Source organism: Rhinoraja longicauda, chromosome 1, assembly GCF_053455715.1.
Source record: "Rhinoraja longicauda isolate Sanriku21f chromosome 1, sRhiLon1.1, whole genome shotgun sequence".
Classification (NCBI taxonomy): domain Eukaryota; kingdom Metazoa; phylum Chordata; class Chondrichthyes; order Rajiformes; family Arhynchobatidae; genus Rhinoraja; species Rhinoraja longicauda.
Genome location: NC_135953.1, coordinates 86,310,467 through 86,334,973, shown reverse-complemented (window position 1 = coordinate 86,334,973; position 24,507 = coordinate 86,310,467). Strand labels below are relative to the sequence as shown.

At 42.6% G+C, this 24,507-nt stretch overlaps 1 protein-coding gene across 1 annotated transcript; it reads left to right on the top strand.

Annotated features, from left to right (window-relative positions):
• Nucleotides 1-4,495: 4,495 nt before the first annotated feature.
• On the top strand, nt 4,496-23,270 carry fam47e (family with sequence similarity 47 member E). Its single transcript, XM_078411035.1, has 8 exons — nt 4,496-4,698; nt 10,530-10,908; nt 11,743-11,897; nt 13,318-13,477; nt 14,890-15,078; nt 17,890-18,042; nt 18,989-19,066; nt 22,977-23,270. Exons 1-8 carry the CDS (start codon nt 4,613-4,615, stop codon nt 23,034-23,036), a joined length of 1,260 nt encoding a protein of 419 aa, XP_078267161.1. The 5' UTR covers nt 4,496-4,612; the 3' UTR covers nt 23,037-23,270.
• The last annotated feature ends 1,237 nt before the right edge of the window (nt 23,271-24,507 follow it).

Genomic DNA, 24,507 nt, shown 5'->3' with positions numbered 1-24,507 from the left:
GTGGTGTGACAATTATGATTGGGGAATTGCACCATACATGAAGTTATAATCTAATGGCAAAATTCTGCTTCTTAAACAGACTGGGATCGACAATGATCTGCTTTCACTCTAGTTTTATGTGTTCCAAGATGGCTAAAATTAAAAAACGGACTCTTCCAGAGATGGAGCAGGAAATGGCAGAATGGGAAAGTGGGTCTTCGAGCATGGAAATAGGGCCTTTGTCCCAACTCATCTATGCTGAGCAAGATGCCCCATCTATGCTAGTCACATCTACCCATGTTTGACCCATAAACATCTAAACCAGGGGTGTCAAACTATCAGCCCGTGGGCCGCATTCAACCCGCAAAGGGATTCAATCCAGCCCGCGGGATAATTTGAGGAAAAAAAACAGCGCTGTTAGATTATACATGGAAAGTGAGCTACATGACCGCTTAATCTTGCAGGAAATATGAATTTTGCGCGGAAAGAAAATGCAGGTCTGATCTGCAGCTGTCACCTCCCCACTCCCCAGCTCCCGGGGGTGAGTGGAAGCTACGCCCATATCCGGCCATGCAGTGTCACGGAAGGGGCCAGCGCAGGGGAAGGTGGGGAGTCTCTGTGTTGTTGTGGACACTGGGAAGTGTCTGGGCTGCCGCCACAGAGACCGCCACCATGTACCTGAGACCCAGTGAGTGCGTGGATACAGGCTGGTGGGAAGTCGCTGCACCGTGAATGGGGCCGCAGCCAGCCATCCCAAATCTGAGCTGTTCTCCAGGGTGGGGTCTCTGGGTTAAGGTTAGATGGGATGTGAAGACATGCTGATAGTTATGCGGGAATAGGGAAGAGAAGGGAGAAGGTGGTGGTAAAGGAAGGAGACAGGGAGCAGATGAGGGAAGGGGGGGGGGTTAGGGATGAGGAAGGGAAGGGAGGGTGTCGAGGGAGGGGTGTGGGGGAGTAGATGGTAAAGAAAGGAAGTAGGGAGGGAGGGGGTGAGGAAGGGAGCAGATGAGAGAAGGAATGGTGTTTAGGGATGAGGGAAGGGAGGGGATTTCGGGATGAGGTTAGGAAAGAGAGAGGATGAAGTAAGGGAGGGGAGTGGGGGAGTAGTTGGAAGGAAGGAAGTGGGGGTGAGAGAAGGGATAGGCTGAGGAAAGGGAGAGGGTAGGTGAGGGAGAAGGTGAGGGTAGAGGATGCGAAGGAAGAAAGACATAAGGAGAAGGATTGGGAGCGGGGCCTTCAGGTGAGATGATGGACAGACCATCTTTCACCATGCCAGGTAGCTGCTGTTTGGCTGTTCACTACCCAGCGAGCCCATTGTGGGCAAAACATAAACACTGTAGTTAGACTATAATTCAGGGGAACAGAATTAGGCCATTTAGCCCATCAAGTCTACTTTGCCATTCAACCATTGCTGATCTATTTTCTCTTTCAAACCACATTCTATTGTCTTCTTTCTCCCTGTAACCTAATCAAGACCTATCAGTCTCTGCTTCAAAAATACCCAATGTCTTGGCCTCCACCGCTGTCTGCAGCAATGCATTCCACAGATTCACCACCCATTCCTCCTCATCTCCATTTTGAATGTATGATCTTTTATTCTGATGCTGTGACCTCTGGTCCTAGACTCTCCTATTACTGGAAACATTATTTCCACATCCACTCTATCTAGGGCCTAGATACCAATCATAAAAGTAATGCTTGCTAGGCAATCTTCTTCATAAGAAACAAAATTCGTAAAGTGAAACACTTTGTAGTTATAGCAGAGACTGAGACACATGAGAGCAGGTTGAAAAAACCAAGGCAACGAAAGCTGTGGGAGCACGGGCGTGTGCGTTCGCGCGTGCACAAGTGATCCGGCCCGCATGGTCACATTTTGCCCATTCCGGCCCGTGACCTAAAATGAGTTTGACACCCCTGCTCTAAACTTTTTCTATCCATCTATCTGTCCAAATGTTTTTTAAATGTTTTTATAGTACCTCCACTGGCAGCTCGTTCCATAAACCCACCACCCTCTGTGTGAAAATGTTGCCCTCAGACTCCTATTAAATCTTTCCCCTCTCATCTTAAACCAATGCCCTCTGGTTCTTGATTACTCTATCCTGGGAAAAAGATTGTATGCCTTTATTACGCCCTTCATGACTTTATACACCTCTATAAGATGACTCCTAGTCTGCCCAACCTCTCCCCATAATACATTCCCTAGAGTCCGGGCAATATCCTCACAAATATTTTCTGCACTTTTTGTGTGTAGCTTATGAAGTGGTATGCTCTCTCTGTTGCTTTCATGGAGTCTTTATGTGCTCCCAAGTCATGGTGTTGAGATGGTCAACACCTTCCAGAATGCAGATTTCATATTTCTAGTAGTCATGGGGCCAGGAATCAGTTGCTTTGATCATTTCAGAAACAAGCCCATTGACCCACCATGTCTGTGACAAACTTTTAGTACCTATTGTGGCTTTGGGGAGGACACTGGGTTGACAATGATACCGACACTTGCAGTGGGGAAAACTCACACAATATGGTTTATTTATGGTGGCAAGAAGGTCTAGGTCCAGGTGGGGCATTGTCCCTTGTCGTCAGTGCGCATCTGAGGAGGCATGGCAATCTCGGCTTTGTCCCAGCAGCTCAGTCCTGGTTTTGAAGGAGGAGAAACGGTTATCTCAGACGTTAGGTGGTCCAACCCATTTGGACACAGCTTTTACTTACTTGGTTGTGGCTTCAGCTTAATGGTGCTGAGGTCTCCTGGCTTGTCTGCCGGTGATAGGGATCAGAGCCACATCCGAGGGAGAGGGCACTGTTACACTGTCTCTACTAGTTGCATTTACCAGCACTTGCTCCGTAGCCTACTGTACCTTGTGATTCAAATGCTCATCTGGCCTCTTTTTAAAAGTTGCGAGAATATCTACCTCCCCCACCTTCGCAGGTAAGGTGTTCCAGATCACAACATCCTGTGTGAAAAAAAGCTCTCTCAGATCCCCTCTAAATTTCTTAATACTGACCTTCAACCTATAATGTCTGGTCTGAGACACCTCTGCCATGGGAAAAAGTTACTTACTATCTATCCTCTGCACCTCCATCAAGTCTACTCCCAGCCTTGTCTGCTCCAAGGAAAGCCAAGCTGAGCCAATCAAGCTTCTCCACTTATCTGAAACATTTCACGCCAGGTAATCTCCTCTGTATCCTCGGCAACCAGATCTACACACAATATTACAGCTGTTTCTTAACCAATATTTTACAAAGTTTACCAAGACCACCCTGCATTTATGACCATGGCTAATGAAGGCAATCATTCCAAATGCCTTCTTTACCACTCTTTCTACTTGCGTTGCCAATCAAGGGATTATTGGACTTGTGCACCCTTTGTTCCTCAACACTTCCTTGAGTCCTACCATTCGTTGTATATGTCCTCACCTTATTTCACCCGCAAACTCACATTTATCCGAATTAATCTGGTGATCCCCTTCACACGCCAGTGATCCATTCACTCCCCAGTGACCCCCTTCACACACACCAGTGTTCCCCTTCACTCGCCAGTTATCCCCTTCACCCGCCAGTGATCCCCTTCAAACTCCACTGATCCCTTTTAATCTCCAGTGATTCTTTCACTTGCCAGTGATCCCTTCACTCGCCAGTGATCCCTTCACTCCAGCGAACCCCTTCACTCTCCAACGATCCCCTTCCCTCTCCAGTGATCCCCTTCACTCTCCAGTGAACCCCTTCACTCCACTGAATCCCTTCACACACCAGTGAACCCCTCAACACTCCAGTGATCCCCTTCACTCTCCAGTGAACCATTTCACACTCTAGTGATCCCCTTCACACTCCAGTGATCCCCTTCACTCTCCAGTGACGCCCTTCACACTCCACTGATCCCCTTCAATCTCCAGTGATCCTTCACTTGCTAGTGATCCCACTCACTCTCCAATGACCCCCATCACATTCGAGGGATCCCCTTCACTCTCCAGTGAACCCCTTCATTCTCCAGTGATCCCTTCACTCCAGTGATCCCCTTCACAATCTAGGGATCCCCTTCACTCTCCAGTGGACCCCTTCACACTCCAGTGAACCCCTTCACACTCCAGTGAACCCCTTCACTCTCCAGTAATCACTCTCCAGTGAACCCCACTCTCCAGTGATCACTCTCCAGTGAACCCCTTCACTCTCCAGCGATCTCCTTCACACGCTAGTGATCCCTTTAGCGATCCCCTTCACTCTCCAGTGATCCCCCCTGGCAACGGCTAACACAGGCCGCTGCCCCCCAGCCCGACCCGCGTCACTCCCCGGCAACTGGTAGCACAGCTCCCTGCATCCCCCACGGGCCCGGCGGTAACCCCTGGCATTGCCTAACGCAGGCCCTTCCCCCCGGGCCGGGCGGTAACCCCTGGCAATGCCTAACGCAGGCCCCTCCCCCCCGGACCCGGCGGTAACCCCTGGCAACGTGCAACGCAGGCCGCTGCCCCCGGCGGTAACCCCTGGCAATGCCTAACACAGGCCCCTCCCCCCCCGGGCCCGGCGGTAACCCCTGCAACGTGCAACGCAGGCCGCTGCCCCCGGCGGTAACCCCTGGCAACGTCCAACGCAGGCCGCTGCCCCCGGCGGTAACCCCTGGCAACGACTAACACCGGCCTCCAGCATGGCGCACAAGTACGACACGCTCCTAACCGAGAAATCCGCTTTGAGCATGATGCTTGCTGACAGGAACCCGCTTCTTCAGCCCTGGTGAGGACCCTCACCCGGCCAGCGCCCTGCGCCTGGTGGCCTTTGACCGGTTTGTGGGACGTAGACTTGTTTCAGGTTTTTGTTTGAGAAATGCTGTGGTGAGGGGGTTAAGATCCAGCGTTGGACTGTACCTCTGAAATTAAGGCGAAGCGATTCTTCTTCCACGCTAGCTAATTAAAACATAACTAATTTTTAAAAGATTTTTTAAAATGGCAATTGTAATTCAGAAACTACGGGATTATTGTAAAAACTCAGCTGATCATAAATGTTTTTTAGACTGATCCACGGTGGTGGTGAATCAGGAGCTCAGCACGATTTTCTTAAAAGTTACTGTCCCTGTTAGTATTAAAAACAGTGAGTGCTGAGGCTCCTCTTTGCTGGGCGAATCACACCCTTTAATCTTTCTACCAATTTTTTTAGTCAATATTTTCATCCAAGGAAAATGTCCTTTCTGTTCACATTTGATAAACCTCCCTTCAATTTTACTTGTTTGAAAAAAAAACCTCCAGCATAGCCAATCCTCTTAAACATTTTTTAATACCTTGATAACATCCTTGTTAGTCGGGCAGCCTTTCCACATTCTTCCTAGAGTATGGTTTGCTCTCTCCAATACAATAAAACTGATAATCTGACACTCTTGGAACTCTGCATCTCTGGAGAGCAGAGATAGGTAGATAGGTAACATTTCAGTTTATTCACAAAATGCTGGAGTAACTCAGCAGGTCAGGCAGCATCTCGGGAGAGAAGGAATGGGTGACGTTTCGGGTCGACCCGAAACGTCACCCATTCCTTCTCTCCCGAGATGCTGCCTGACCTGCTGAGTTACTCCAGCATTTTGTGAATAAATCGATTTGTACCAGCATCTGCAGTTATTTTCTTATATATAGGTAACATTTCAGGTTGGGACACATGTAGACTGATTGTGGATGGTATGGGGTGGGGAAAGGGAGGGGGGAGGGAGAAAGCTGTGAGGGGAGGGACAGGACAAAGCATGGCAGTGTAATAGGTTGATACAGGTGAGGAGCGTTTATGATAAGGCAAATGGTTGAACAAAGGCCAGAGATGAAAAGACAAGGTGTGAGACAAAACGATTGAAGAGATGTGAATTGTGAAATTAGAGGAAGGAATGTAGGTGGGAGGGAGGGGAAGGAGACAAATAGGTGTGTCTAGGTGGGGCGAGGAGAAAGGAAAGGGGGAGGGGGTGTTATGTAGTTATCTAATATTGGAGAATTCAAATTTCATACCATTGGTTTATAAGCTTCATAAGCATAATATCAGGTGCTGTTCCTCCAGTTTGCACGTGGAGATCCAGGACAGAAAGCTCAGCGAATGTGGAGGTATTAAAATGGTTAGCAATCAGGCGATCCAGCAGGCCGTGGCAGACTGAGCATATGTATTCGATGATATGGTCGCCAAGTCTCGCTAATGTAATTTTTAAACTTCTCTTTTATTTGATTTTTAAATTCTGCAGTAATATGAATTTTACAATGAATCCGATATTTAAAAGGAACAGGGGCAGGAATATCCAGCACTCCGACCACAAATCTACCCATGTTCCTGATGTCTAGGGTCCTGGACCCCAACCCTGGCCACACTCATCTCGACTGCACTCCACACACTTAGCTCTGCTTGCACACCTATTTGTATTCTGGACCTCTGGTTGACATTCACTGTTTTGCCCATCTGATCACACCCAGTCCCTGGAATTTTGCATCATATTTGCCATCCGAGAACATGTAATTTATTTATCAGTTTGCAGAGTGAGATATTGTAGACACATTTATTATTATTTTTTCCCCCTATGGTAAATACTTGAACTGTATGGATTCTTAACGTTTAAAGCAATTCATTAAGTTGACAGACTGATCCATGAGACAAACAGGAAGAATGTGGTTTACCCAGGGATTTTTTACATTCAGCCTCTCCAACCTTTCATGCACATCATTGCAGCTCAGAGTGCAGTTAATCTCATGACACAATCCTTAGAGCAAGAATTATTGTTCAAAACCAATATTACATCTGCAATTCTGCTTCTGCTTTTTTACAAAATAAGCTGATTCAACATTTGTACAAATTTTGCAAAATAAAACTAGTCCCCAAGGTTTTGCACTCTTTGCAATCTTTGCTGATTGTACTGTTGTTATTTTTATTGAACCTGCAGATCTTTTTTGTCTATCTGAACAGAAAGGAAATTGTCTCATCGTGGCTCTGGTCAGAAATATAACAGCAGTCAAATTCATTTCAGAAAAATCTTCAATCTCTCAGTCTTCTTCATTGTAGTCGTATATATAATTTGCTAGGATCAAGAACTCTACATTTCATCTTGGGAATATTGATGAGAAATTAAGCAGAATTGTATATCTCCAGCATTCCTCTAAATCCCTGACCTACTGGTAGTTGTCAGTGTAAAAACTACCATTACTCATCCCCAAGCACCTTATGCAATGCTCTGAAAGGCCTTCCCATTAGTGTTTCACTTGGATGCTCTATTGAATGCCATGGAGTTATTGAGATCAGTAGGATGATTCGTTTCTCTATCCTTGTGCCACCATCACGGGGATAGTGGACATTTGTCCAAGAATGGCCAACATGAGTTTGTGCTCAGTAATAGACAATAGACAATAGGTGCAAGAGTAGGCCATTCAGCCCTTCGAGCCAGCACCGCCATTCAATGCGATCATGGCTGATCACTCTCAATCAGTACCCTGTTCCTGCCTTCTCCCCATACCCCCTCACTCCGCTATCCTTAAGAGCTCTATCCAGCTCTCTCTTGAAAGCATCCAACGAACTGGCCTCCACTGCCTTCTGAGGCAGAGAATTCCACACCTTCACCACTCTCTGACTGAAAAAGTTCTTCCTCATCTCCGTTCTAAATGGCATACCCCTTATTCTTAAATTGTGGCCCCTTGTTCTGGACTCCCCCAACATTGGGAACATGTTTCCTGCCTCTAATGTATCCAATCCCCTAATTATCTTATATGTTTCAATAAGATCCCCCCTCATCCTTCTAAATTCCAGTGTATACAAGCCTAATTGCTCCAGCCTTTCAACATACGACAGTCCCGCCATTCCGGGAATTAACCTAGTGAACCTACGCTGCACGCCCTCAATAGCAAGAATATCCTTCCTCAAAGTAAGTAACGTGAATGGTTTTTCCAACAAAAATTGATGAAACCTAGTAACTCCATAGATAATCATCAATGTCTCTTCTATCTAACTAGATTTTTTTTCACTTCTGGTTAGACAAAGTAAAGTAAATAGTGGGTATCTGTGACATAGCTAATCACTGCTCCAGTTTCAGTTTTGTTTATTGTCACTTGTACCGAGGCACAGTGAAAAACACCTTGTTGTGTGCTGACTCGTCAGCAGAAAGACACCACAAGACCACAACCAGTTCACTCACAGTGTACAGACAGATTTCAGAGTGTGGAGCGATTGTAATATGAGTTTGTAGATCTGCTTCTGTGGCTAGCATGCAAATAGTCTTGTTGGGCGCCATCTTGGAAGCATGATTGTGTTAGCATCACAAACAAGTTGCAGGACTTGGTTAGTATTATAATTGACCAAAAATAACTTGCTGCTGAGGCTTTTCTTTGCACAGATGAAATACATCGTCCTGCCGGCGGCCATCTTCTTTGACCTCTCTTCCGCCTCGCTGCACCACGGGAGGTAGGTCAGGCGTGGGGCATGCCTAGCCAGGCGCTGGTCCTCCCGGCGTTGCTGTGCATGTGCCCCACCGCTGGGCCCGGCAACCCTCCTCCGTTGTGGTGCCATATTAGATCAAAATGGCGATCTCAAAATGGCAATCTCATATATGACCCGTTGGATTCCCATTGTGATGCTGAACATGGAATTATTAGATCAAAATAACTTGTCCCATTCACAGTATAAAGTTTATTCAAGTTTATAAAGTGAATTACTTTTAAAATATAATGAAACTTGATACTGCACACCACAGGTGTGGGTAAGGTGGCTCTAAAATTGTTGCGCTATCATGTACCGTTTTGGCTGTATTTTGGGAACATACGTACAAATATATATATATATATAAATATAAGATGAGACTTTTAGTTATATATAAATTTAGATTGTCTAAGAGTACAATCCCTTGTGGATATTAATTGCCAAATAATGTTTGTGATTCATTATTAAATGACTCTCTGGCACTCATCAATAGCTAGTGTTGCCTTTATTTTCTTGGACTCAACTTGCAATGCATGTAATATCAGTTTTGCCTGACAAGAGATTACCTCACTTTTAATGTAAAAGGTATTTGAGGTTGATTGCCTTTAATACCTAAATAAATACATATACAGATCTTATATTGTTCCCGAAACATCCTCAATGTTCTTCTGATGTAGACACAAAATGCTGAAGTAACTATTACCTATTCCTTGTCTCCAGTCACCTGTTCCTTTTCTCCAGAGATGATGCCTGACCCGCTGTGTTACTTCAGCATTTTGTGTCTATCTTCGGTGTAATCCAGCATCTGCAGTTGCTTCCTTACCCTTCTTGTGATGTATTCAGGTTAAATACATTTTTCAATCCATTCTTAAGTTACTCAGTCTGTATTTCCCTTATAAAGTAGGTTTGTGCACATAAACAGCCATTGTAATTGGTCACCTTGCCTTTTGCTCACTCAAGGGAAGAACTAGTCCCACGTAAGATTATCTCCCAGTGTATGATCTAAGGACATTGGGTGGCACGGTTGCACAGTGGTAGAGTTGCTCCCTTTTAGTGCCAGTGACCCGGGTTTGATCCTGACTATGGGTGCTTGTCGTATGAAGTATGTACGCTGTCCCCGTGACCTCCGTGGGTTTTCCCCAGGTGCTCCGGTTTCCACCCACACCCCAAAGACATACAGGTTTGTAGGTTAATTGGCTTGGTAAAATTGTAAATTGTCCCTAGTAAGTGTAGGATAGTGTTAATGTGCGGGGATTGCTGGTTGGCGTGGACATGATGGGCCAAAAGACCTGTTTCTCTAAGCTGAACTAAACTAAACACACTAAGGCAGTAGTGCCACAACAATTTGTTTTAGAATGACTTTTTATTGCTAATTGGCTCTTCTGACCTTGATTATGGATCCCAGACATACAACAATCCATAATTTCCAACAGCACTGGGCTCAAATGGTTCTGCAGCTTTTCTATGATTTTGTAAAATGGGTCACTAATTGGCAAACTGACTTTTTTCTATAAGTCTTTGTCATTATATGTATCTTGCCTTATTTATATTAATAGGATTTCCTTCCTACATTTGCATGCCATATTTCAAACATTTTAGACATAAAAACTAGCTTTATCTTTTCAATGTGCAAATTGAAATGTTTCCTTGCTTAATAAACTGCCCAGATTTCCAACTAACTGACCTGTAATTGACTACTGTCATGTATAGTTTTCCATTTTGATGGTTATTAAATTTGTCTTTTTATCCTGCAATTTCCCCAGCTCCTACATTTTTCTTGTACTCAAATCTGCACCTCAGATTAATACAGTCAATCATGAGCTCTCAACATAGCCATTCGGTAACTTTGTTATTTTTGATGGCTGTGATTCTTCATCATGCCCTCTCATCACCAATTCAACATCTTTAAGTTCAGGACATAAAAAAAACGATGCTTGTGCTTATGTGAGGACATTTCACAGACTGCTGCTGGAATTTTCCACATACATTACTATATGGCACAATCATTAAAGGAACAATTCTGATTCATAACCAGAATTTCATGCACTACACTTGTAAATGCAGAATATGGTTTCGAGGAAGAGAGAAGATTTGATGAGGCATTGCTCCAGGTAATAATAAAATTGAAAAGTTATTTCAATTTGTAGGTACAAGGAGAGATTAAAGACCAAGTATCTAAAGAAGAATCCTAAATTGCAGTCTGATGCTTTGAATGGACATAGATGGCGCTTCTTGAAAAGTGGACTGGATGATTTTCGTGATGGATTTCCACCATCGTCACAAGAGGATTTAGCCATAATACAGTATCAAAAAGGTGCCGGCCTTAGTCCTTCACTGGTGAATGTGACAGAAACTTTCAAGCCTGTTCAACGTATATCAAAAAGGCTCACTAAATCACAAATATGTTATTCCAAGGCTTTACCATCACAACAGATTAGGAGAGAGCAGATTGAAGAGATTGAATATGGCTTGAGTCAGCATCCATTGGCTCTTTATCCACACCTGGAAGAAGGAATGCCTCCAGAGGTAGGAAATAACTTGGAACAAAATTCTGCACTTTCCACACCTAATCTTTACTAAAAAGTAAATGTAGTGTTTTCCACATGAAGGAAACATTATCTTCTCAAGTAATTATCCTCTACAAATCAATTCTACTCTGCTGTTTAGATTATTTGATTTTACAGTCTAATATATGATATGTAGACAGATAATCTTCTTATGTTACACTGAAGTCTATGCTGAAGTTTAAACACCTGGGAACAAGATTGAAGTGTCTTAGCATTCTGTAATGTACGAAAGGACGTTTAAGATGATTTTTGTAGCTTTGAGTCTAGTCCTGCATTATTGAAACTCCCTTCCAAATGTGCACTGGTCTACACTTATTCCATTCATGGTGTTGCTAATTACAAATGCAATGGTGAACTGACAATTTTCAACTAGCGACTTTTTAATAATGTCCTCTGAGATCAAGAAGTTCTTTCAATAAAATCCTGCTTTTCACTTTATTGCACACCAAATATGGGTTTTTTCAAGTTAATTAGGCACTGATAGTCTCAAGCTCCATTGTGATCACTTGGGAGGGGGTGGGTGAAGGAAAGTATGAATATAGAGAGTTTTGAATACAATCTCTAACTACTGAAACAGGTAGGCAGGATTCCATACAAAAGGTGGCACTGCTGCAATTACAATCTATGTTTTGTTTTGGAATGGATTGTCAGCACAGACTGAGCAGGTGGAACATGAAGTTTGGATCTATAATTTTCTAATTAAAAACTAGTGTTATCATCAATCAGCCCCATTGTTTATTTAACTATGAATTGCACATATTTAGAAGTAATAACAAAAATATTCCTTCTCCAGCTCTTTGAGAAAATTGTAGATATCCTGGACCCTGAGATGCTCCTGCCCATTGAGGAGGATCAGGTAGCTCCCATGGAACCTACAGAAACGGAGAAGCTTCCTAAACCACAGAAGAAGAAGAAGATGAAGAAGGAAGAAGGAAAATGTTCAGAAAGGTAACTAATGAAACTTTTTTTCATGAAGCCGACATAAAAAAAAGCAAATGATAAGAAGCAAAAAAACTCTTGTCGTTCACTAAAGATAGACACACAATGCTGGAGTAGCTTAGTGGGCTAGGCAGCATCCCTGGATAACACGGATAGGTGACATTTCAGGTCGGAACACTTCTTCAGACTGATTGTAGGGGAGCGGGAAGAAAACTGAGAGAGTGTAGGTGCAGGACAGAGCATGGCCAGTAATAGGTGAACACGGCGAGCGGTTTATTTGAAAGGCATATTGTTGGACAAAGGCCAGAGATAAAGAGGCAGGTGTGAGCCCAAGGGGATAAAGAGTTGCAAAATGTTCTACTTTATGGCAGGCCTTGAATTCATTGAGGTGGGGATCTACATCATGCAGACCTGGAATCTCAGGCTCGCACCTGTCTCTTCATCGCTGGCCTTTCTCCAACAATCTATCTAACAAATAACCCCTTGCTGTATTCACCTACGATGGAAATTGTTTGTTGAGGAATCGGCCTAGATCAAATGGCTTTGTAGCTTATAAATTATGAGAAATGATTGTGCTCTGCTAGCAGATAGTTCCAAAAATGGTACGGAAAAGTATGGTTCCGATATGAAATGGATCTGGACTAGACCTTTAGAAGCAGGGTCAGGATCAAACCAGGCTGGTAATTGAGTTGTATTCAGTCCTGTTAACTCTGCTGGCCCACAAAATTTTGCACCTTAATTTTTTCTTAATTAATATATTCCAAAAAGAAAAGCCGATAAAGATGAGTGGTCTATGATGCCTATCCGATCATATCCTTGATAGATATACTGTCCGGATGAAGTTCATGCTTATTCTTTGCCGCAAATCTGCTGGTAAAAGCAATTTAGGAAATCAGTGTGGGAGATATGAAAAGTTATCCTTGAGTATGCACATACATCTTCTTTTTTTTAGCTTTAATATTCTGCAGTGGGTTTCTGGCTGGATTGCAACAGAAGGGATGGATGAAGAGGTTAGAGCAGAATAGGAAGAAACCATTTCTTGACAGTCAGGAAAAATGTATACCTATTCAGTGGCTGGTGTGCTACGAATTTAGATTGTTTAGTATCCCAAACAATGGTGAATGAAGAACAAGTGATCAAATAAAATATAAAAGCTTTTTCCAAATTATATTTTAATGGAAAATACTTTGCATTCAGTTATTCAGATTTAAGATTATGATTCAATTAAAACAACAATTGAGCTAATTAATAAAAATCATAAAAATTGCAATGTTGAGAATCTGAAACAGAAAATGCTGGAAATAATCATAAATCAAGCAAAGAGAAAGAGTTCTCCCTTGTCCACAGATGCTGCCTCTGCTGCTAAGTGTTTTCAGCACTTATTGTATTTGTTTCTTTTGGGCTAATTACTTGTGCTTGGATTATTCAGCAGTGAAGAAACAGTGCAAAGAAACCCATACAAATGGATTCTAACCAAAGGGGTACAAAAAGAAGACAAGAAAGTAAAACTAAAAAGGGTCATACCTTCAAAGCAAGATAAAGAAATAGAACACGTTACAAAGGCATTTTGTGACTGGGTTGCTTCTCTGGTATGTAGAATGGATGTTTCTTTTTTTGTGTGTTTTTGGGGTTGGGTAATTTGAGTGCCTATTTAATGCTTTTATTGTTGGACTGTGTTTTTGGGGGTTTTGGGGTTGTGTAATTTGAATGCATATTTAATGCTTTTATTGTTGGGCTGTGTTTTGGGGGTTTTTGGGGTTGTGTAATTTGAATGCCTATTTAATGCTTTTATTGTTGGACTGTGTTTTGGGGGTTTTTTGGGGTTGTGTAATTTTAATGCTTATTTAATGCTTTTATTGTTGGACTGTGGGTGACTGAATTTCGTCCAATATTGGATGACAAATAAAGCTATCTTGAATCTTGAATCTTGAATCTTGAAATATATGAGCAAGCTAGCTAATGGAGTTTAAAAAATAATTGTTGATCATGCTGTTGTTGCTCATGGATCAGATAAGCTCTTCAAATATCCAACTGCTCCAAAGGCCATTTTAGTGAATTGCAGGATGCTGAATCATGTTTATGCGCTTGGTGATGCTTTTCTTTTCATTTAAGCATTTTGTTATACCTAGAAGAGAAAACAGATTATTTAAAGGACAATTACAACATAATGCTGAGTTCTAAAAAGCTGTAAAAAGTAACAAGAAACAAATTGGCCCAACATTCACGGTACATTTTGTATTTCGTTCGTGGAATGTGGATTTTGCTGATAATGCTGTCATTTTATTGGCCATCCCAAATTGCTCCTGAACTGATACAGTTAAGAGCCCATCACATATGGCATGAATTTTTCATTTAAAGCAAATCCTTGTCCTTTATTGCAATCTTCATACTAATGTCTGAGAAACTAGTATTTACCTGCAGTCATGGTTTATAAAGTAAAGAATTAGATAACCAGCAATATAATTGTTTACCGTTCCCCAGAGGCGTTTCCCATCTGTTTCACTGGACTTGTCTATCAAACATTTCAACCTTTATTCAAAAGGACAGCTTTCCCATCGGGCAAATGTCAAGTCAAGAGTGTTTTATTATCATTTGTCCCAGATAGAACAATGAAATTCTTACAGAAATGTGAACACGAACACTCCAGATTCGGGGACAGTTTCTTCCCAGTTATTATCAGGCAACTGAACCATCCTACCAACGGCTAGAGAGCAGTCCTGAACTAATATCTAGCTCATTGGAGACCCTTGGACTATCTTGGATCGGACTTTACTGGCTTTATCTTGTACTAAACGTTATTCACATTATTCCCTTTGTCATGTATCTGTACACTGTAGACGGCTCAATTGTAATCATGTATTGTCTTTCCACCGACTGGTTAGCATGCCACAAAGGCTTTACACTGTACGTCGGTACACGTGATAATAAACTAAACTAAAGTAAAGAATATATGCAATGATTAAAAACTTGTCTTGTTTTATCAATCCTTTGTACTATAAAGGGTGGCGAGAACAACAACATCGAAGAAGCAACAGTCATGCGTCTATTTGCCAGCAACTATGAGACCCATTCGGCACTTGCAATACCAATCCAGGTCTTGGAGCTGGTTGATATACCTCCAGAGTTGAGGAAAACTGTTGGAACACCTCCTGCACCACCTTTAATTAAAATCAGAAAAACTATTGGCAAGGTAAGCATGCTTATTTGCAATTAATATAAATACAAATTTATATTAATTTCTTGATTTTTTTCTCCAATTTATTCTATGTGGGATTGAAATCCATGTAGACTATTTTGGGAGAAAATTTCCCCAGTGTTCTCCTGATATACCATAGCTTCCATTGCTAATTTTGGATTTCCATTGTTCTTACAAGTAACACAGCAGGTAATATGAGTGACTGCAGAAAAAAATAGAATTAATTAACCAGAACTTATGCAGAAGTAATAAAAATGTTGATTGCAGTACAAGGAATTGTTATTTGTTATGGAGGTCAACTTTTCTGAATTCCATATAAAGTTGTGCATGCTTGATCAAAAGCCACCAGATGGCATACCTTGACACCTTTCACATCATGGCTAGGGACTTTAATAAGGTTAGTCTGAAAATGTCACTTCCAAACCCACACCAACATGTTTCCTGCAGCACCAAAGGATCAAACACTCTCAACCACTGCTACTCCACCATATGAGATGCCAATCGCTCTATCACTTGCCTTCACTTTGGAAATCAGAAGATGGAAATCAGAAGAAGGCTGTGCTCCTTCTTTCTGCATATAGGCAGCGACTGAAGAGAGCAGGCCCAATGGTGAGGATTGTACAGAAGGGAGGCAGAGGAAAACTCTGCAACTACTTGGCATCTGTAGAACAGGTGATATTCAAGGATTCGGCGATGTACCTGAATTAATATGCCACGATTGTCACTGACTTCAGAAAGAAATGTGTGGAGGTGTGTGTTCCCATCAAAACCACTGGAAGCCTTGGATGAACCAGGAGGCCCTCAATACCCAAGGTCTGGCCCGCAATTATATCTCGGGCATTCAAGGGGGCGATACAGGGTCATATAAGAAGTCCAGATACGACCTTGATAAGGTCATCATGAGAGCGAAGAGACACGTGGTCTAAACTGAAAGATCAGAGGGGTGTTCAGCAATGATGCCAGGGCTTGCATGCAATTTCTTCCTGTAAGGCGAAACCAGCTCGCAGCTCAAGTGACAGCAGTGCATCACTCCTGCATGAGCTGAATGCTCTGCAAAAGGCAGAACATTGATTTACCTTCTCGGGGGTTCCCACAGCCCCCGATGACCCAAAAAGCTCGGTCACTGAGGCCAATGTCAGAAGATCATTCACGAGGGTGAACACTCGGGAGGCATCCGGTCCCAATGGTGTACCTGGCCGCTTTCCGAAAAAGCCTGTGTGGTCCAACTGGTTGAAGTTTTTGCAGACATCTTCAGATCGGATGTCTCTACCTGTTTTAAAATGGTCCATAATACTGATGCCCAAGAAGATCAAAGTGATGTATCTTGATGACTACCGACAAGGGGCACTGACGTCTATGGTGATGAAGTGCTTTGAGAGATTGGTTATGACACATCCTGCCTTAGTAAGGACCTGGACCCACTACATTGTGCCTAACACCACAGCAGATCAACAGGGCATGTGATCTCGCTTGTCTGTAATCTGCATTGGGCCACTTAGACAGTAAGAACATGTATGCCAGACTACAGCTTGGTGTTCAACACCATCATCCCCTCCAAACTTCAAACTCTGGGAACTAGGTCTTTGCAATTGGATGTTAAAACTACGTTGTTCTGATACCATGGAACATGGATCTCTTTCCGGTTCTACGTCCAACCAGCAGACTTCAGTCGGTTAGAATTGATTGTACCATTTTCTCAATCCTGCCTAGGTTACGTTGCTGGTGATTTGGATCTCTTCACACTGATGGAGAAATTAAGAAAGCACATCAGTATATTTATTTTCTTTGGATATCTGAGATGATTTGGCATGTCTACGAGGATTCTCTTGATCTTCTACAGATGCACTTTAGACAGCATTTTGACACAATACATCTCAGCCTGGTATGGCACTGCTTTGTTCTTGACCACCTAAACCTACAGAGTGTGCAGAGCACTGTTCAGTCCATCACAGACTTGTTACTTCCTTCCATCCAATCCATCTTCATGCTGCATTGCATCTGAATGGCTGGAAGTGTTATCAAGGTTGCCAGCCATTCTAGCTATTCCCTTTTCTTCTACCTTCTGGTATAAGATACAGGAATTTGAAAGCTCGGACATCCAGCTTTTCCAATGCTGTCAGAGTCACGAACCAATCATCTCTCCACAGCCCCTTGCCAGAAGCACTGTCACATACCTTTTCTTGTAACTCTACTTCATTCAGTTATTCCGTTATTGTACTTCAAATTTATTTTGCATAACTTCAGATTGCACTACAGTCTTTGCAGCATTCTGCTGTTTTGCACTAGTCGTATTGTTGTATCTATGATTATGTATGGATACTGTAAGCTTCATGGGAACAAGGAGTTTCATTGCACCCTGGTGCACATGATAATAAACTAATCTGAATCTGATTTTTTGTCCACACAAACATATCCAATTGAGATTAACACAAACACCTTGTAGTACCATAATTTATTAATGTTAATAGAATTGCCTACATTTTTCTGAAGTTTGCAGTTTGCTCTTTATTCCCATCTGGATAAAAAAGAGGTTCTAAACTGATTTTTTTTTAAATTGCCCCATTGTGCACCTTTAGCGAAGACTCAATATTCCCAATGCGATGGTACCAAAGGTGCATTCAATATTCTGAATGAGATCTACAAGATCTTTTATATAGTCAAAATTGTTTGTTCTATTTTGCAAAAGGTTTTTGCATAGCTCTGAAAATTAAATTAAAAAATAAACTCTAAAAGCATTTTCCAATTTAAAGCGATCTTATTATTTTTCAAAATCCCGCCATTTTCTTTATGATCATATTTTTACAGGAATCCATCCAACAAACTGGGTTTAAATTTAAATATGGAGCATGGTATTTGGACCCAAAGATATGGGCGAAAAGAAGAGCTGATGAACCTCTGGTAGATCCTAATTCTTTGGCCAGCACAGATAAATCATCATCTCAAGCAGAAAATGAAAAGGTAGCAATTTACCCAATTGGATGACCAGTTTGTTTATTTGATATATGTCTTGCAGAACTGAGATACTGTAATAATTTAGTTTTCTGTTTTAAGGCAGAACATTTTGATATAAATAAATATCATGTATCCACCGGGTGGCATTTGTTTAGCAATCCTGCTTTTCTCCAATTAATAGCCCGAGACCAGAAATTCTTTGTGTCCATGAGATGTATGCTCAATGCATGAATTTAATCTAAATGTGAATGGGTCTTTTGAACATGGGTTGTGAACTTCTAGAAATATGTTCTGAATTCTCCATGTGTGAAGCATCAGAGCCTTTGTTGTTTCAGTAGTAGATGTGCTGAGGCATCAGGCATTTTTCAAAGATGGAAATGGGGTGATAATGGTAATGCGGGTGTGTGTTCTGGTTCAAATTTCATACAACATTTGGATGAAGTTTGGTTCATTTTCAAAGTTTTCTCAAGTCGAGGATTGGACTCTGTCTAGTAGATGGTTTGTGGTGAGTACTGAGTTCATGTCTCCCTATTTTTTTTAAATATTAAATTTCAACTACTTCAACAGTTTTACTGGATATCAAATAAACAGGTAATAAATCCCATTACTCAGATCTATCTTAAAACTGAGTAAGAAATAAAAACTAATGCAAATAATCACATGATTTAGTGAGTATGGAATGTGAAATGAGAAGTATTTAGATTTGTATATCATTGAAAATTTAATGTTAGTCCCTATATCTAATTAGATCACCAGTCTTTTGAGAAGGAGCGTTTCAAATGCTGAGCACTATTATAACCGTACTTCATGTGGTTATGTTAATCATACATCACCGTTGGATAATGGTGGTACTTAAAGGTTGTGACAAGGATCTGGGTTTGAACTACTTAGGAATTGGGAAAGGAATCCATGATCTATTCTCCATTGTAACTTAGTGTTTTTTTCATTGAAGAAAAAAGAGTTGAGAAGACTCCATGCAATATTATCTTTCAAGAAATTCATTGAAATCAAGGGACTTCGAAAACCAGAGGTAAAAAGAAATCAAACAAAGTATCTGATTCCTAAAAAGTCACTAAACAGAATAAGATTGTAAATTCAGATACATTTGGTGATTTATGAAACCGAGCCACTATCAAATTCCAGCCCTGTTTCATATAATAATGTATAAAATAAGACTGATTGTTATTTGCTTTCCAAGATCTTCTTCAATGCTTACATTGATTTCAGAGATGCTGATTCATTTATTTTCTTGTCTTAACTGTATGTCTTCCTAAAACGTGTTTTATTGCTTTGCTGCTTAATGTCACATATATTATCATAAATTCGTGTGGTCATTTTATTATCAGTATAAAACATCAAGGATGGACACAAAATGCTGGAGTAACTCGGTGAGTCAGGCAGCATCTCTGGAGAGAAGGAATGGGTGACGTTTCGGGTCGAGACCCTTCTTCAGACTGATGTCGGGATGGGGCGGGACAAAGATAGGATGTAGACGGAGACAGGAAGACTGGTGGGAGAACTGGGAAGGGGGAGGGGATAGAGAGGGAAAGCAGGGACTATCTGAAGTTAGAGAAGTTAATGTTGATACCGCTGGGGTGTAAACTACCCAAGCGAAATATGAGGTGCTGTTCTTCCAATTTGCGCTGGGCCTCACTCTGGCAATGGACGAGGCGCAGGACAGAAAGGTCAGATTGGGAATGGGAGGAGGAGTTGAAGGGCTGAGCCACTAGGAAATCAGGTTGGTTGAAACGGGCTGAGCGGAGGTGTTCAGCGAAACAATCGCCGAGCCTGCGCTTGGTCTCGCTGATGTAGAGAAGTTGCCACTTAGAACAGCAGATACAGTAGATGAGGATGGAGGAGGTGCAGGTGAATCTCTGCCTCACCTGGAAAGACTGTTTGGGTCCTTGGATGGAGTTGATGGGGGAGGTAAAGGGACAGGTGTTGCATCTCCTGCGGCAGCAGAGGAAAGTACCTGGGGAGGGGGTGGTTTGGGTGGGAAGGGTTGAGTGGACCAGGGAGTTTCGGAGGGAACGGTCTCTGCGGAAAGGAGAAAGGGGTGGAGATGGGAAGATGTGGCCGGTAGTGAGATCCCGTTGGAGGTGGCGGAAATGTTGGAGGATAATATGTTGTATGCGACGGCTGATGGGGTGGAAGGTGAGAACAAGGGGGACTCTATCTTTGTTACAAATAGGGGGAGGGGGAGCAAGAGCGGAGCTGCGGGATATTGAGGAGACCCTATTGAGAACCTCATCTATAATGGAAGAGGGGAACTCCCGTTTCCTAAAGAATGAGGACACTTCCAATGCCGTAGTATGGAACACCTCAGCCTGGGCACAGATGTGGTGTAGACGGAGGAATTGGGAGTAGGGGATAGAGTTTTTACAGGAAACAGGGTGGGAAGAAGTGTGTCAAGATAGCTATGGGAGTCGGTAGGTTTCTAGTAGATGTTGGTCACAAGTCTGTCTCCTGTGATGGAGATGAGATTTCTTCCCACCGTTTCCTGTAAAAACTCTATCCCCTACTCCCAGTTCCATCTATGGCGCTTCTGTGCCCAGGACGAGGTGTTCCATACAAGGACGTCTGAGATGTCCTCATTCTTTAGGAAAACGGGGGTTCCCCTCGTCCATTCTAGATGAGGCTCTCACTGGGGTCTCCTCAATATCCCGCAGCTCCGCTCTTGCTCCCCCTCCCCTATTCGTGACAAGGACAGAGTCCCCCTTGTCCTCACCTTCCACCACATCATCCGTCACATAAAACATATTATCATCCAACATTCCCGCCACTTCCAACGGGATCCCACTGCCGGCCATATCTTCCCATCTCCCCCCCCCCCCTCCTTCTGCTTTCCGCCGAGACTGTTCCCACCGAAACTCCCTGGTCCACTCGTCCCTTCCCACCCAAACCACTCCCTCCACAGCTACTTTCCTCTGCAATCGCAGGAGATGCAACATCTGTCCCTTTATTTCCCTCCTCGACTCCATCCAAGGACTCAAACAGTCTTTCCAGGTGAGGCAGAGGTTCACCTGCACCTCCTCCAACCTCATCTAATGTATCCGCTGTTCTAATTGGCAACTTCTTGTTGCCAATTAGACCAAGCGCAGGTTCGGCGATCGTTTCGCTGAACACCTCCGCTCAGTCTGTCTCAACCAACCTGATTTCCCGGTGGCTCAGCACTTCCCTTCCCATTCCCAATCTGACCATTCTGTCCTGGGCCTACTCCATTGCCAGAGTGAGGCCCAGCGCAAATTGGAGGAACAGCACCTCATAATTTGCTTGGGCAGTTTACACCCCAGCGGTATCAACATTGACTTCTCTAACTTCAGATAGTCCCTGCTTTCCCTCTCGATCCCCTCCCCTTCCCAGTTATCATATCATATCATATCATATATATACAGCCGGAAACAGGCCTTTTCGGCCCTCCAAGTCCGTGCCGCCCAGTGATCCCCGTACATTAACACTATCCTACACCCACTAGGGACAATTTTTTACATCTACCCAGCCAATTAACCTACATACCTGTACGTCTTTGGAGTGTGCGAGGAAACCGAAGATCTCGGAGAAAACCCACGCAGGTCACGGGGAGAACGTACAAACTCCTTACAGTGCAGCACCCGTAGTCAGGATCGAACCTGAGTCTCCGGCGCTGCATTCGCTGTAAAGCAGCAACTCTACCGCTGCGCTACCGTGCCGCCTCCCACCAGTCTTCCTGTCTCCGTCTACATCCTATCTTTGTCCCGCCCCATCCCCTGACATCAGTCTGAAGAAGGGTCTCGACCCGAAACGTCACCCATTCCTTCTCTCCAGAGATGCTGCCTGACCCACTGAGTTACTCCAGCTTTTTGTGTCTACCTTCGATTTAAACCAGCATCTGCAGTTTTCTTTCCTAAAACATCAAGGTTTTGGGTTTGCAGCATTTTCTAAGTTCTATTCTGGTGATGTTTTGTGAACGTTATCAAAGTTGGTTAAAGTATATTTTGGCAGCATTCTTAATTCCCATGAGGAGGAAATTCCAAAAAATCTCAACACAAACCATTGCAGCTGTGCCTGTACTGTACCAGCACTGTAGTTATTTTCTATAGTTCATACCAGGTCAACAATATTACCAAATAAGAGAGTGTGTGTGAGAAATACAGAGAGGGTCAATGAATGAGGAAAAGATTTGGCACTGATGACTTATACCAACAAATAGACTCAATGTTGTTGGATTGCAATTTACATGCCATAGAGTCATACAACATGGAAAGAGGCCCTTCAGCCCAACGTGCCCACGCCGAACAAAATGTCCCATGAACACCTCCTGTCTCCATTTGGCCTATCCGTGTACCTCTCCAAATGTTTTTAAAATGTTGTGATAGTACCTGCCTCAACTATCTCCTCTGGTAGTTCATTCGATGTTCCTACCACTTTTTGTGTAAAAATAAAAGTCGCCTATCAGGATCCGATTAAATTTTTCACCCCTCACCTTAAACCTATGTCCTCTGGTTCTTGATTCCCCTACTCCGGGTAAAAGATGCTGCGTATTTACCGTATCTTATACACCTCAATAAGATTACCCCTCATCCTCCTGCGCTCCAAGGAACAAGGTCCTAGCCTGCTCACCCTCTCTCTATTCCTCAGGCTCTTGTCTTCAGGCCCACATACGTCCTTAAAAGTTGTGTTTTAGTATGAACGCAACAAAAAAAATGTTTTTTAAGTAAATTGAGACAATCGGTAGACTGTGGATGGCATTTAGAAGATTTGACATTATTGCTGTGACGTAACTATTTAGATGTGAAAACATAAATTAATAACAGTATTAGCCTTGACTGGAGCACCTCATGGGACCAGACAAGAGAGCCAGATTGAAAAAAATACATTGTCTATGGGATTTGATACACTGTTATAATTTGTAGAGTAAAATAATCCCAACAATTAATTCATTATTGATTTAAATATTTCAGTTTATGAAGAAACTATTTGACACAGTTGACAATAATGGAAAGTTCATTCCCTGGGCCTGACTGAAAGCTGAAAACCCAGGAGCAAGGATTCTATTCTTTACTGCACATTACTGTTAATTAAAATGTGATTTCATTATTTAAACTTGTCACACTTTCTGTAATATTATGATTTCATTTTAAAATTACTCACTAGTTTATACTCATGGAACATTTAAATTGAAATAAAGATAATTACTTCACTTCAAGAATTGCCAAATACTAACATCAGTTGAGCTAATAGAATGAACCTAAGTGAAGGTAATAAATATGAGTTTTCAAATCTGTTGCTCCAATTGTTGTGGTGTCTTATTTTACAAATACTAGATTTTATCAGGAACACAAATGGTCTGGTTGCACTGTTGGCCCAACTGCAGCTCACAGAGAATGCCCGGGAATTGCAGTGCATGCAACAGTGCTTTCCAGATGTTGGCAGCTGTCTGTCCCAGTGCTGTACATGCTGGAGGACAGCTACATTCTCACTTCACTCTTGCACTCACTCCTGAGTGGAGGGGCTCTTCCCTGACCTACTGAGCCAAGAGGATGCATACACATCATATCTGGCCTTCACTTCATACAACTCCATTCATTTCAATGAGATTGCCACCCACTTATGAAAAAAGTATGTTCAGGCGTTTTTGTTTATTTTCCTTTATATCTAATTTTAAAATATTTAATAGGTTTATGATTTTTTCTAATGTGTTTAAATTTAATTTTAAAATCAATTTCAACTGTTTTTGAATGGCTTTGATTATCAGTGTCATTTACATTGGGAAAAGGAATGGCTGATGGAATTTAACTCATACAAGTGTGATGGATGTTTATGTTAACTTTTATGTGGTTGTGTGGCTTGGTGCTTTTCACAGGAATGGTGCTTGGACTGGAGAGCTTGAATTGTAAGGATGGTTTGGATAATTTGGAAACTGTTTACCTGGAGCGAAGGAGGCTAAGGGGTGACTTTGTAGACGTTTATAAAATTATAAGAGACATAGTCAGGGAAGTCAATTTTCCAGGGTAGGGGAATCTAAAAAGGAGACAGGTTTAAGGTAAGAGGGAAAAGATTTAAATGGGATCTGAGGAGTAACTTTTGCACACAGGGTAGTGGGGATATGGAACACACTGCCAAAATAAGTTAATGAGGCAGGTAAAATTACAAGTTGTCTGAAGAAGGGTCTCGACCCGAAACGTCACCCATTCCTTCTCTCCCGAGATGCTGCCTGACCCGCTGAGTTACTCCAACATTTTGTGACTAGGAAAAATTATAATGTTTATAAGACAACTGGACAGGAATGTGGAATGGAAAGATTTAGAGTGATACTAGACCAAGTGGACCGGTTGGGCCCAAACCTCTCCTGCATTGGTACAGCACCCTGTCCTCCCCCTCTCTCCTCAACCCCCCTCCCTTCTCCCCCACTCCCCCCTTCCCTCCCTCCTCCCCTCCCCCTCCCCTCCTTTTAAACTTAAAAATGTGAATAACTTAAAAAATATAACACCG

Bases quoted from the DNA above. Each gene is read 5' to 3' on its own strand.
- fam47e (XM_078411035.1), top strand. From the start codon at position 4,613: ATGGCGCACAAGTACGACACGCTCCTAACCGAGAAATCCGCTTTGAGC. The intron at 4,699-10,529 runs GTGAGGACCCTC...TTCAATTTGTAG, and splicing joins AACCCGCTTCTTCAGCCCTG to GTACAAGGAGAGATTAAAGA. The intron at 10,909-11,742 runs GTAGGAAATAAC...TTCCTTCTCCAG, and splicing joins AAGAAGGAATGCCTCCAGAG to CTCTTTGAGAAAATTGTAGA.